The sequence below is a fragment of the Vitis riparia genome, chromosome 8, assembly GCF_004353265.1.
Source record: "Vitis riparia cultivar Riparia Gloire de Montpellier isolate 1030 chromosome 8, EGFV_Vit.rip_1.0, whole genome shotgun sequence".
Taxonomy (NCBI): Eukaryota; Viridiplantae; Streptophyta; class Magnoliopsida; order Vitales; family Vitaceae; genus Vitis; species Vitis riparia.
Genome location: NC_048438.1, coordinates 17,005,255 through 17,019,606, shown reverse-complemented (window position 1 = coordinate 17,019,606; position 14,352 = coordinate 17,005,255). Strand labels below are relative to the sequence as shown.

At 32.9% G+C, this 14,352-nt stretch overlaps 1 protein-coding gene across 5 annotated transcripts; it reads right to left on the bottom strand.

Annotated features, from left to right (window-relative positions):
- Positions 1 to 380: 380 nt before the first annotated feature.
- LOC117920952 (MTOR-associated protein MEAK7) lies at positions 381 to 13,319 on the bottom strand. 5 transcript variants are annotated; one of them, XM_034838668.1, is made up of 8 exons: positions 13,131 to 13,316; positions 12,944 to 13,046; positions 12,493 to 12,597; positions 8,286 to 8,371; positions 7,212 to 7,453; positions 5,729 to 5,918; positions 3,987 to 4,170; positions 381 to 876 (listed from the first exon to the last, which is right to left on the bottom strand). In XM_034838668.1, the coding sequence occupies exons 1-8, from the start codon at positions 13,181 to 13,183 to the stop codon at positions 571 to 573; spliced, it is 1,269 nt and encodes a 422-aa protein (XP_034694559.1). In that variant the 5' UTR covers positions 13,184 to 13,316; the 3' UTR covers positions 381 to 570. The 5 variants fall into 5 exon arrangements, with proteins under 5 accessions (XP_034694559.1, XP_034694560.1, XP_034694561.1 ...); XM_034838669.1 differs by lacking the exon at positions 12,493 to 12,597; XM_034838670.1 differs by lacking the exons at positions 12,944 to 13,046; positions 13,131 to 13,316 and adding an exon at positions 12,717 to 12,934.
- Positions 13,320 to 14,352: the final 1,033 nt, after the last annotated feature.

Genomic DNA, 14,352 nt, shown 5'->3' with positions numbered 1-14,352 from the left:
AATGCATATAGCTTTTTTTTTTTCCCTTTGTTTGGCAAAATTTTTACTGTGACATCCTATCTTCCGATTAGTCGTCCATTTTTTGCCAGCCAAAAATCAACTTTCTGTGGCCTCTTTCATGCCCAAACCCTCCACACTGATTTCCGTCGCCTCATTCGCAGGCCCTCTGATATCTAGTATTTTCCTAAATATGACGATTTTTGCCTTCTTTTAAAAAAAGGTTTAGATTTAGGCAAACTTATCATGTGTTATATGTCTCCTTCGGTAGAAAAATGACTTCAAGGAGGACAACAGGAGGACAACATTCGGTTCTCATTGGCAATATTATCAAAATTAGTTTTAAAAAACAGAGGGTATGGTCTCTTAAAGCTGAAAGGTTCAAAATGGAGTCAAGATTCTATGATACAAGAATATATTCAACATGTAAATACTTTTAAATTTTCCACAAGAAAGACAAGTAAATACCACCAGTGTACCACACTGTAGAACACATCACAAAGGTATAAAAGGGATTGTGACAAACAATTCAAAAGCGGCAAATTATGAATATACGATGCAGAACTCACTGGTTTATTCGCTTGAATTTGCCAGCCCAACCATATTGAGCATATGGCGGTCCTCCTTAAACCTCTCTAATATAGTGCCTTTGCCAGTCTCGTGCCTTTCTTGTTGTGCTCCTTTTGGGACTACTCCCCAGCATTCTATCACTTCCGGGTGTATTCGATTGATATTGGAGAGGCAAGGGCTGCCAAATGTGGTGCAGGTAAAGGTTTGCCCTTCATCAAAGCTTGCTGAAAGGAACAGTCCAAAGTGATTTACTCTTCCTCCAAAACCAATACCGTTTGGGATGCTATCCGAACTGAAATTCACAGCACACTGCAAACAAAATAATTTTCAGCATGATTCCGATTAAAACATAAACACACAGACACTTTAAAATATTTGGCTTTTTGCATTACATGCTATCCAATTCAGGTCATAAGGAAAAATAGATGCTGAATAAGCTAACCATAAAAATGTGGTTATTTGGATCTCACAGCTTAAACCTTCTCCACAGCATAAAATGTTCACAAACTAGTCCCACTTATAGCCCAACCAAACTCAATCCAAGTTAAGAGGTTAGAATTACATGCAACTTAACTTAATGTTTTGGTTTAACATTTCCAAATACTCAAAACAATCTCCACAAAAGTTAGAATCTATTGCTTGATGGTGATTTTCCTAAGGACACATGTAAGTTTCACAAAAGCTTTAGTAGCATTTCATGATAATTCAAATGTTTATATATAGATACCAAATTGGGAAGAGTATCGTTAGAACCATTTTAGTTGTCTCAAGGGCATTTAATCTAATTCTTCCAATTTATTAAGGCTGGTTTGTTTAATTGGCAGAATAAGATAGGATAAGATATACATATTTTAAGCTATTATATCTAATGAAAATAATATCATAAGATATTAGATCCAGGATATGTTAGATATTTCTTAAAAATAAAAAATTAGATAAAGAATAAATTTATGATCCATGAGATATATGTCTTATATCTATATCTTAACTTAGAATTATTATATTCCATGAAGAAGGGAAATAAAAAAAGGTTCAATAAGTTATTTCATCAGTTATTATTTATCTTATCTTATATTTGGTTAAAACATAAGATATGATAAATGATGGGATAACTTATCTACAGATAGCAATTCGTTCAAACGAGGTGTGTCAAAGCCTAAGCATTCTACTATATAGGTTAACCCAAAACCTAATATGAATAATAATTATGTTACATAAATGAAGAAACCTATAGGTTAATTCATGGGGAAAAGAAAAGGAAAAGTCCTATATATATATATATATATAGCTCTAGGAAACCTACAAAAAGAAGGAAAGTAGAAAGAAATAGGAAACTACCTAACAAATCCTATCCAAATAATGATTGTGGCTTGAGTAAACTCCTAACAAATATGGTTCATGCATGAATTGACTCACAACACTAACTGTGTATGTGATGTCATGTCTACTGTGTTACATATAGATTAAATGTCCTAGTAGCCTTTGGTATCTTCCCTTATCAACAAGAACCTCTCCTTTCACAAACCCAATCTTATGATTTGCCTCGATTGGAGTACATGTTGGTTTACTTCCAAGGAAACCGATTTCTTTGAGTAAGTCAAGGGTATACTTCCTTTGGAATACCGAGATACCCTCTTTGATCTTGCAACTTCCATGCCTATGAGGTACTTCATGGGACCAAGATCTTTGATTTCACATAATTTGGTTAGAAAGCACTTCATTCTCTCAACTTTTGCTGAATTTGTAATTAGAATGTCATCAACATATATAATCAAGATAGAGATTTTACCATTCAAAGACTTCCTGTAGAATAGAGTATGATCTACTTGAGCTTGTAGCCATGACTCCTTATTGCCTTGGAGAATCAATCAAACTAAGTTTGTGGTGATCGTTTCAATCCATAAAAGGACTTTCTCAACCCACACACCTTGTTCATTCCATAAACCTATTCAAACCTAGGAGGAATATCCATGAACACTTCTTCCACCAAGTTGACATAGTTGCCAATCTAAGTTTGCGGTTAAGGAAAGTAATACTCATATTGTATTTAGCTTTGTCATTGAAGCAAACGTCTCTTGATAGTCAATCCCATAGGATTAGGCAAGTCCTTTAGCATTGAGATGGGCCTTATATCGTTCAATGGATCCATTGGACTCATACTTCACTATGAACATGCACTTGCACCCCACTGTCTTGTTTCCACTCGGCAAGTCTACAAACTCCCATGTTCCACTCTTCTTAAGAGTCATAATCTCTTCAAGCATGGCATCCCTCCAAGAAGGAACACTTAGAGCCTCTTAAATTGATTTTGGAATCTCTACATTAGAAAGGTTAGTGACAAAGGCACAATAAGAGGGTGAGAGATTACTATAGCACATGTATTTCGAGATAAGATGAGATGTACAAGCTCGCTTTTCTTTTCTTTTCTTAAAGCAATAGGAAGGTCTAAATTTTGATATTGGATTGGACAAAAAAACTAGATATACTAAAATATACTACTTCTCTTGGTTAGAAATATGTCCTATCAAACCTTATGGTTATGTTTGATTAGTTGGATAGATGGGATATACATAGCAAAGGACATTATATTTAGTGGGATATGTCATACCATGCTAGTATTTAGTTTGTCAAAAGAATAAAAATTTGAAAGGAAAACAAATTTCATCCTAATATCAAGTAACTTTTAAAATAAAATATTGATTGCTTCTCGATATTTGGTGTTTAAAAAATCAGGAACTCTCTTTGATATTTAGTGTTATGTAAAAATTGATGCATAATTCATTTTTAAATAAGTAATTCATTTCTTTATTATTAACAGTAGTAAAATGTATTACATTTTCCAATAACATTTAAGTGTTTAATTTTTTTTTTCCACAAAGAGATTAACATAAAAAAGTTAAAAATAAAAATAAAAGAGAAAAAAAATAAGAGAGAAGAATTTATGATCCATAGGATATATGTATATATATATCTAATCTCCTCCTATGGGACTATTAAGTTTCATCCATAAGAGATATGAGAAAGAGGATCCTATTAAGTTTCATATATAAGAGATATGAGAAAGAGGATGGAAATGTTATTCCAACTCTTTTTTCATTCTCAATCAAACAAATACACGGGATAGGATATGTTATTCGACCTCTTATACCATCCCATATTATATCCAGCATATCAAACATAACACAAGTTTTCATCTGGAGAAGGAAAAAAATTATCTCTTAAGCTGTGGTCAAGTTATTGCATGTCCATATTTGGAGGGTACTATTTTAGCATCGATATGGAATCTCCAGTACTAGCCAGCCAAAATTAAGAATAACAATACCATAGTAGATAAAATAAAAAATAACCCCACTTCAGAACCATATGAAAACAAGTACACAAACTAGACACCAAAACAAAGAGAGGAACTAAAAAGTTACCCATTGTATATTACTGTTTGCTCCAGTAGGCTTGAAAATAGATGCCTTCGGGAATATCTGAAAGAGAAAAGACTTCATATCCCCATAGAAGTCGCCATGCCTCTCCCAAGGCTGAGAAGCATAACCTCCATATACATAACCTTCTTTATCCTTAATTATTAACACTGTCGGCCCTTCATCATTTCTGCATTTCAACGGAACAATTACCCATTCTGACCCCTACTTAAAAATAGTTGCAGCAACTGAGAAACTGAAATGGAAATAGAAACCATTTAGCATTTCTGTTTCTTAATGAAGACAAAAAGCAGCAAAGTATCAACACAACATGGAAAAGTCTCAATTCTTTTTTATCCTAAACCTAAAGCACAGGCTGGGACAGTCTGCATATACAAGTTCCACAGACACCACTGATGGCCTCTCATCATGGTAGCTCAGAAAACCAGTCAAAAGATTAAAAGACTTAGAGAACCTTGTCAGTACCAATTTGTCCAGCAGTTCATTATTGCACTAGTATAGGTTTGGGCTTCAGGAATTTTTATGCACATGATTTTCTGCTCAGAAACTAACAGGAAACATAGAATAAAAGGTCCAAAATCCAGGATGGGCAATAAAATATGACAATTAGTGAATTTTCTGGCAAACAATGATGATGCATCAGAAAAATGGAAGCATTTCTTGTCATTTTTTAATATTCAAAATTATCCAGAGACATTTTTTTGTAATATTCACGAATAGTTTCAGATTTTTGAATTATGCCTACTAAATCAGGCAGTATCCTTCAAAGAGATTGACGTGAATCAGAAAAGAGTTAAAAAAAAAAAAAAAAAAACCTAACTTTTTCTGCATCCTAACTAATTTCAAGAACCTAAGTCACTTTGTATAATTGATAGAGACATTTAGGCCAATGTTCTAGGGATGTTTATTTAAATACCCAGGACATTTGTCCCAAATGCCATCCTCCAACACTAATGCCGAATAATTTCTGGCACAGGGGCTGTTTACCAGAATCCACCAGCACCATTCAGTTTCTTTGTTCTGTTTTGATGTTTAGTTCCTCTTCTTTTAAAATATAGTTTCTACGTCATAAATACATGAAAGTTAATCTAAAAGGAAAAACAATTAAACGTCAATACTCAATGCCGTATTGAACCAGAAAAACGTTGTTCGGTACTTGCAAAAGAGCACACATAACACACAATTTTTAATAATAACATAAGCAGTCAGAACAGCAACAACAACAATACTAATGATGATTGCTGTCAAATTTGATTTTAAAAGGTTTTTAATTGAGGCAAGACAAAGAAATACAAGTTCCTGCATGCCCTTTGCTTCAAATCATAACTACATAGTGAAAAACAAAGTTTAAAATATTCCATGACGAAGGCCTTTTTCCTTGCATGTTCTTCCCTCCTCTTTGATGCTTAAAACTGAAGAGAAGCAAGTAAAAAGTTCAATCTTCTATATTTGCAATTCAATTCTATAAAAAGTGAAATGTCAACTCTGCCAAACAATTCTATAAGTAGATCGCAATTTTCTCAATCGAAATAACAAAAAATATAGATGGTTCATCCTTTCTTTTTACCAACCGATTCATACAAACCAAACAGAGCTGAGATTTTCTTTTGATTAAAAGCCCTACAAGTTTCTTGAATGAATTCATAAAATTTAATTGGTTCGTTCATGCAATAATGGTTTAGGCCCATCAGACAAGCTATGATAGTTGAACAAAAGAAGCAACTTACGATATATTGCCCAAGAATGTGTTGAAACTTAGGCCATGAAATGCACTATGGTATAAAAGCTTCCATTCCTCCAGCTCCTGTTGAGGAAGGGCCCCACCTATATGCCAAGCATATTCCTTCTTTGCTATTATCATACTAGAATCGATGTTTTCTGGATGCATTAGGTGAGGCACTTGATAACCTGGTCTTCCTACACAAAAGAAAAACACTAATAATGATAATGCATTTAAAATATGAAAATAAACATAAAAATTAAATTAGTTACTACCATCATAATTCTGGATTGTTCAAAAACCATACTGGAGAAGACCCGACACAACATTTTGGGGCCAAAAAATTCAATTGAGAATGAATATCATATAATCAAAACTTCCCAATTTAACATGCAGAAAACAGAATGTAATGGTAGTTGGTCCATCCTTAAATGAAGATGCATTTGGCGATATAAATATTGCGTCGCAGTTTGTTTTTAGTCTTCAAAATTGGTTTATGCTTTGTTAAGTCATTAATCATTGTGCACTGCAAAATTAATTAAAATATTAATTTTTTAGTGGAAATTAATATTTTAATTTTGTTCCAACAAATTAAAATCATCATGATACTTTGCAGCACCAAAATCGGGTTTATATATCTTGTCAACTCTCTGATATCATGGTTGACCACAAGTTCAATCAAAATTTGAGTTTATATATATATATATATATATATATATATATAAACTACAAATATCCCAATATTTTGCAACATCATGACATAGTGGACATTATATTTTTTTATCAGCATACTGGAGATTATATTGGTCATCCTCAATTTTTAAATTTGCAATAAAAGTACAAATACCCTATGACTATGTTCTAACATGGTTAATGACCAAAATAATAAATGAGACTGTTAACTCTGCCTCATTCATTATAATAAGTATGTCAATGAATCAAATAAAGATTTTTTTTAATGAGTAAAGAGGTCCACAAAACACACCAAAAAAAGAGAAACAAAGTATACATGGAGTAACAAGGATCAAAAGGAAGAAAAAACATAAAGCACAAAAGAGAACCTATCCTCACAAAGTCTTTGATCTTTTTGCTATCGTAGAACCTATCAAAAAGAAAACTTATTCTGCACAAGAATGCTATCAATAAAATCAATCAAAGAACTTGCTCATGCAAGAGTACAACATGAAATTCAATGAAACAGAAAACTATAGAAACATATTTGAGCTTCACATAGGGCTGCTCCACCACCAGGAGTCTTCCTACTCCATCTCTTTTCAGGGTTTGATGAAATAATAGTTTAAATAAGTTCAATCGAAGCCATATTATGCAATACATTTTTTATTTTAAAATCATACTTCAATTAATTCAATTGCATATGATCCTAAAATAATTGTTATTGAGAAAAAAATAAAATAAAATCAGAATGTAAAACAGTAAAAATAAACAGAACAGCAATTAAGGAAAAAACCTGAATGAAATTGGGAGAAGACCTGAATCAGATGACATCAACAAGCTTCCAAGGTACTTCCTGACAGATGGGAGAAGACTACACCAACTTCTGAAATCCTCAAAATACATGCAGGTTTCTGCACATCCTTCATCAATTTTTGAAAATGTTGCAGCATTAAGAAAATTTTTTATGATACCCTCGTGTGGACTATATCCCGGTTCAGAATTTCTCTGAGAAGATATATCATCAAGCATCACAGTTAAAACAGCTTCCAGATCAGACCTGACAGTAGATTCCCAATATAAAACATATTAACACAAGAAAACGTTGCTGAGTTAAAAGTTTCCTTAAATGTATAATAGCTCAGGTTTATTTCACCCTCTTGTAATTTTAGCAGCAACAGCAACAGATCATATTTAACCCCCTGTAACTAATGCAATAAAAAGTAGGGGACAACAATGATTATTAATTATTTATACACATTTCTGCTGGAGTTAGAAAGAAGTAGATACTCTTATCCATAGATTCAGGACTCTTCTTTTGCACTTTTTTTTAACATTGCAGGAACTGATATTAGGAAAGACAAGAAAAGACAAGAAGAACAAATTCTCTTACAAAGGGAGTTACTAAGATCAATTTTTACATAATTTGAAGCAGGAAATGGTTATGGGAAAATGAGAAAATACAACAAAACCAGAATCTCTTACAAAAGATGGAGTTCTTTGAGATAAATTTAACCCCCTCTCCTTTTTTGTTTTTTTTTTCAATCTTCTCATGGTGATAAGTCACTGCTTAATGGTTGAAATAAAACACAAACTTGGTTAAATAATTGCATACTTTAGAACATCAATTCTATTCAACTTTAATTCTCCACCCATGCTGCAAAAATTATTTTTGAATGAAACAGAATATAACACACGTTGAAACCCAAAAAATATGTAGCATAGAAAATTAAATATAAATAGCCTTAGGTGCTTTGCCATGTAAGCACCAGCAATGTAGATTGATCTTGAGTGATTATGATCCAGCTTTCCTCAACATATAAGGTAAGCTAAGGGTAAAGCAACCTTAATGGGCTCCCTGTGTCTAGACATAGGAAGTGATTGTGATATACCTTCCCACTATACCATCACTATTTACATCCAGTAATCGATATATGAACTCTTCGATATCATCATTTGATCCTTTTTCATAAGTTCCCTGCAATGTGAAAATGGAAGTTAATAGAGCAACCAGCATTTTTCTCATAGCTAAACAAAAACATATATTGAAAAAGACCCAAAAAGGTTGTTGCCCAGATACACAAGATTTACAAATTTACACTCAAGAGATAATAGAACAAAGCAAAAACAGGGGAGGAGGAGTGGGGGGAGGAAGGAATCATACAGCCCAACCCCAACCTTCAATCTCAGGGACTACCCATGTCATCAATAAAATCTAGGAAGCAGCATCTTGTAGTCAAAGATGAAACAATCTCTAGACTCACAACATGGTAAGATCTCAACATGATATAATTCCACTTCAAAGAAGCAAGCCATCACCCCTTAAAGAATTAACATACTTTGCCAATGTGGTAGTAATTATATAGTGTATAGTACATTTACAAGTACCATGTATGTGTTTCAATGCTTCCCTTAAAGAATTAACACACTTTGCCAATGTGGTAGTAATTATATAGTGTATAGTACATTCACAAGTACCATGTATGTGTTTCAATGCTTTTAAAAATCGATGCATATGCATATATACATACATTTGAACACAAACAAAGGTCCAAGGTGCTAGGTGAATATATTTCCTGTGGAAGGTGCCTCAAATTCATTATTATTGTATAATCCTTTTAGTAAAAAATATTATATAGAATATTTCATATGTTAATATATCGTTGTAATATTAGATTTATTTGTAAAATAACGAAAGTTGTTAGGAATATCTTTAGCCCTTGAGGCTTGGATCAAGTGATAAAGGCTTGGGGCGGGTTTGTGAGAGCACATGTGTATATATATATCTATATATATTGATAGATAAAAAATATGTATATAAAGAAAAGAGGAAGCACCAAAAGCAGTGCCCTCAAAGTATACAAAAGAAGCCCAAAGGCTCAAACCGAAGGGAAAGGAATAGAAACAAAAAACATCACCTGCCCTTACTTAGAGCCTAACCAATCAAAGAAGCTTATAAGTGAAGAAGGGTTCAAAACTATAGACACCCTAACCCAAGACCAAAGATTACATACAAAAGAATTTTTCAATCTTTGAAGCGAAAGCTCCTCATTACCAAATGCTAACATATTCATTTCCTTCCAAACTAACCAAAATATACATAAAGGGGTCATTTGCCAAACCTTTTTACGAACTTTCCCCACAAACGCCTCATGCCACCCAAGAAGAGTTTCCTTCACTAAACAAGAGAGAATCTAGGCCACACCAAAGGAGAAAAGAAGATTCCACAGAACCCGAGTCTTTACACAATAAAGTAAAAGGTGATCCATCGTCTCTATCTCAGAGAGGCATAGAAAACACCTATTTGCCAATGAGCACCCCCTCCTTTGAAGTTGTTCCAAAGTTAAGAATTTACCCCTAGAAGCCTCCCAAGCAAAGAAAGCCACCTTAGGAGGCACACTCGCCCTCCAAATACTACCACTAGGGAACAAAGGAGAATTTTCGGACTCCAAAATAGAATAAAGAGACTTGACTATAAAGGTGTCACACCTCGAAGCTGTCCAAATCACTTTATCTTCCTCCTCCCTTTGCACCCTAAAGGCTTGGATCTTTTGCAAAAAACGCTCCACCAACTCTACCTTCCAATCATTAAACGCCCTTGAGAAAAAAGGGGTCCAACCACCCCCATCACCATCAGGGTTCCAAACATCCGACACCCAAGCTTCCTTAGACAAAGAAATGGAAAATAAGGAAGGGAAGGACTCACAAAGTGGCTCATCTCCACACCACTTGTCCATCCAAAATCTTACTCTCTGCCCATTACCCACTTGGTAGGCCAACCTACCACTCAAATAAATCCACTCCTTCCTAATTGTTTTCCACAACCCCACACCATACCTCTCAGTGCTCTCACTTACTGCACGGGAGCGCCACCCACCCTCCTCTTCACCATACTTCTTCCTAATATATATATCATTAAGCGAAAAAGTTATAAGATGAAGATGGACTTGTGAAGACTATGTGGTAGATATAGATGTGAGGAAGAGTATTTATCTAAAAAAAAAATAGATGTGAGGAAGAGTGGGAGACACAAAGTGGAGTAAGAGCTTATAGTTTAAGATGTGGATAAAAGGAATAGGAAACATAGGATGTTTTAGGGTTTAATAGTTATATTACTTGTATATGGTTTTTGTCCTTTATAATATTTTTTTATAATATAATTAAATGATTCTCTCTCATCTATGGATGTAGACACGATTGGTAAAAGTCCTTGTGTGCTTTCGTGTGTGAATTGATTTTATCTTTGTATTCTTGCATTAATATGTTAGCATTGAAGATTTAACTTGTATAACAAGTAGTATTAGAACTTCCACTAGCACAACGAGTGATATTAGAGCCATGGTGGAAAATCTTATCAAAGCCCAAAGTTGAAGATTTTTGGAAGAGCCCCAAGTCAAAATTTTTAGAAGAACTAAGGTACAAATTTCTGGAAGATCCTAGGTCGAGATTTTTGGAAGATCCAAGGATAATGGAACGCACAAAAGAATTATAAAAGAAATTTTGATTCACAATGAAGTCAATTGTTCTTCCATTGGCATGTAATATATGGAAGATGTACCTCATTATTTGGAATACGTGTCTCTCACATACACTTAATGGATCTTGCAAGTTGGAAATAGTGAAGTGTCCGAATAGTTTGAATCCATGGAAATCTACTAGAAAGCAAACAAGGAGATCATGGTGCATGAGAGGACCATGGTGCACAAAGGGATTCATGACACAAAGAGACCATGGTGCACAAGGAAACCATGTTGTGGACTATGGAGTAAGATTTGAATCAAACAAGTTTTCAAGTGAAGTACATTGGACAATTTAATTGATAGTAGAATATCATAAAAGTTTTGTACACTAAAACTGTACATCATAGAGATATGAAAAATTGATCTAATGAAATATGATCCTAGGCGGAGATTGTTGGAAAGTTTCTTAAATTCCTAATTGCCATATATTCCTTTTGTTGGAAAGTGTCTCCTATGTCAATATATTATTGCAATATTAAATTTTCTTGTAAAATAAGTAAAGTTGTTAGAAGTGTCTTCATAAATATTTCAGGTAATAAGAAAAAAATTATGAGATGGAGATGGGCTTGGGAAGAGACCAAATGTGGAGCGAGTGTTCATAGTTTAGGGTGTAGATACAAAGACTGAGGAGACATAGAATATTTCAAGGCTCAATAGTTGAATCTAATTTATGTCCTCTATAATATTCTCTTTGGTGTGGTTAAATGATTCTCTCTCATTCGTATATGTCACCACAATTGGTCAAACCATGTTAAAACCTTATATACCTTTGTGTTTTCCTTATAGAATAAGGTTTCTCAATTAAGGAGTTCACAGTTATGTATGTTGTTACTTAGACCTTGCTACAGGAAACACCTAATGCAAGTGAAAACACAGCTCCAAGGAGACATGCTTCCATAGATGTCAATCTAACATCCTTCATTTTCAGAAGTGGATCACGCTTTCTACACCTTTAGCTCATAGGGATACACCTCCATGCTATAGGCTAATTTCCTAGTTCCCAATTTTATTTTTTTTTAATAGGTGAATTTTTTTGTCCATTGGGACTTGAACTTGAAACCTCCCACAGACCTTCCCCAACCCTTTACCACTTGAGTCATCCGCTCAAGGGCTTCCTAGTTTGCAGTTCATACACATTACTTATCATAGCTTCATATTCAGTTCAAACAATTTGATTATGCTTCCTAATACAATTCTGCAATGCATCCATGGTGCTTCCCCATGGCTTCTTATGCAATTCTTCAAGCACCTCCTAATGAAACACAAACATTCACTAAACTGAAATAGAAGGGTGAAACGCTTAGCTGAGATGAGTTTTTTATTTGCATAAAGCAAAACAAGCTTAAACATTGTGCTTTTACCAAGCAAACAAGCAGGCACTCCATTCAGCAGAAGATGACTTTTACTAACCAGACAGCCATGTCATCTTGACTATGAGTTAATTAATAGGACAATCTGCAATAATATATATATATATATATAAACACAGTGAATCTTCTAATTAAAAGAACAGGTTCAAAAGTGTTAGGATAAACATTGTGCTTATCAAAGAAGACATTTAGTTATTTTCTAAACTTACTTTTGTAATTACAAGATCCTCGAAGGTGAGCTTTTGATCCTTACGATTCTGTGTGACTAAATCAAACATTCTATTGCCAAGAGGACCACGAAGCCCAAAATATGCCTGATGGGAGTAGAGAAGGCCGGTGAGATTTCACAGTGCAAATCATTTAAATCGGAAGCCATAAAAGGCCCAGATTCTTTGCAGAAAAAAACTGACTGGAGAAAGGAAACGAAAAGAACCTTAATATCTTGCATTTTGCTGGTTTTGGATAGTAAGCCACAAACTCAGATGAGCTCGGCCAAATATTGTGCAGCATATAATATAATTGGATTTCTAATTTTATAGTGAACAAGAATCACATATATAAGGTTCGAGTTCTCAGATTTTATTTTCTTTTATCCTCCTCTCCTCGGTTTTCTCGGCAACCAAACAGAACAAACAGAAATTTTTGAAGTCAAAAAGTAACCTGGAAAACAGAGGGAGAAATGTATTGACCGTCGCTTTGCGATTGTGCAGCAAGGGACACGAACAATGATTTCAGATCATCCAATTCCGTCTGGGTGAAAGCCCTACAACAATTATGCACCTACTAATTAATTAAATAATTAAAATAATTAACCTATTACTTGTCTATCGGGAGAGAAGAGAGAGACCTGGCTGTGGAAACGAAGCGAGGATCGGCGGCAGGCGACTGAGAATTCCCCATCTTTTCCGGCTTTGGTTTCTCCCTTCTCTGCTCGACGGCGTATGTTCTCGTCTTTACAGTTCAATATCCGTACAATCTTCTTCTGATTTTTTAAAGGCAAAAAGTGCGTTTTCTTGTTCCGTGTATGCAGACTGAGAAATCCTGTCTTCAAATTTCAAATTCATGTCACTAAAAAAAGATAGATTGTAAACTATTTTTTAAAATAGTTTTTGAAAATAGATTTTAAAATTGGAGAATAATGCTTTACACCCACTTAATTTGATAATTAATAAAAAGTTTTTCAAACACTCGTTATTGATTAGAAGGATACTAGGAATAGACAAATGTACTTTTAACTTACACCCATTATTTTTATCTTTATACCACTACTCTTTTCATGTCATTTTTATAAAATTCTCTTTTATTTAATATTTTATTTTATTTTTCATTGTTTTTTAAAATTCTTTTAAAAATAATTAAAAAATCAGCTTTATTTTCTATTTATAAATTATAAATAAACAAAAATTATATTAATGACTAAAAAACTATTTTGGAAAATACTTTTGAAAAAAATATTAATTTAAATGAATAAAAATTATCTTTTACATTTTAGAAAAAAATAATTTAATTATTAAAATATTGTTTAAAATAAATATATTTTTTATTTTTTTCTTTTATATTGAAGGACATTTTAAAGTTTATTTTTTTGCTATTATAAAATAAAATTTTTAATTTTTGTAATTTTTTTCTTCTTTATTTTAATAATTTTTTGAACATAGATTTTTGATAATAAGTTATATGAAATGTTGTAAATTTTTTTATTAAGGAATTTTGTTTAATGATTTGAATTAATTAAAAATTTATTGAAATAAGAAAAAGAAAAAAGGAGAAAGAGGATGGATTGAGAGTTTTTATTTTCTATATTGTTTTTTTTTTAAATACATTTAATTAAAAAATGAAAACTATTTTTAAAATGAAAATTGAAGACCTTGTTTAATACTATTTTTCCATATGAAAATAATAAAAAAAATTAAATTTTATTTATTGATTTTTTATATTAGTTATTTTAATAATAAAATTAAAATATAATATGGTCACAATTAATAAAAGAATTGATCAATTGTATATTTTTTTCACAAAAAAAAATCGGATTTACGCTTTTCGCCCTTTTTCTTAATCAAACTATTGTA

Bases quoted from the DNA above. Each gene is read 5' to 3' on its own strand.
- LOC117920952 (XM_034838668.1), bottom strand. From the start codon at position 13,183: ATGGGGAATTCTCAGTCGCCTGCCGCCGATCCTCGCTTCGTTTCCACA. The intron at 4,171-5,728 runs GTAAGTTGCTTC...GTTGAAATGCAG, and splicing joins ACATTCTTGGGCAATATATC to AAATGATGAAGGGCCGACAG. The intron at 877-3,986 runs GTAACTTTTTAG...TTTTGTTTGCAG, and splicing joins CAAACAGTAATATACAATGG to TGTGCTGTGAATTTCAGTTC.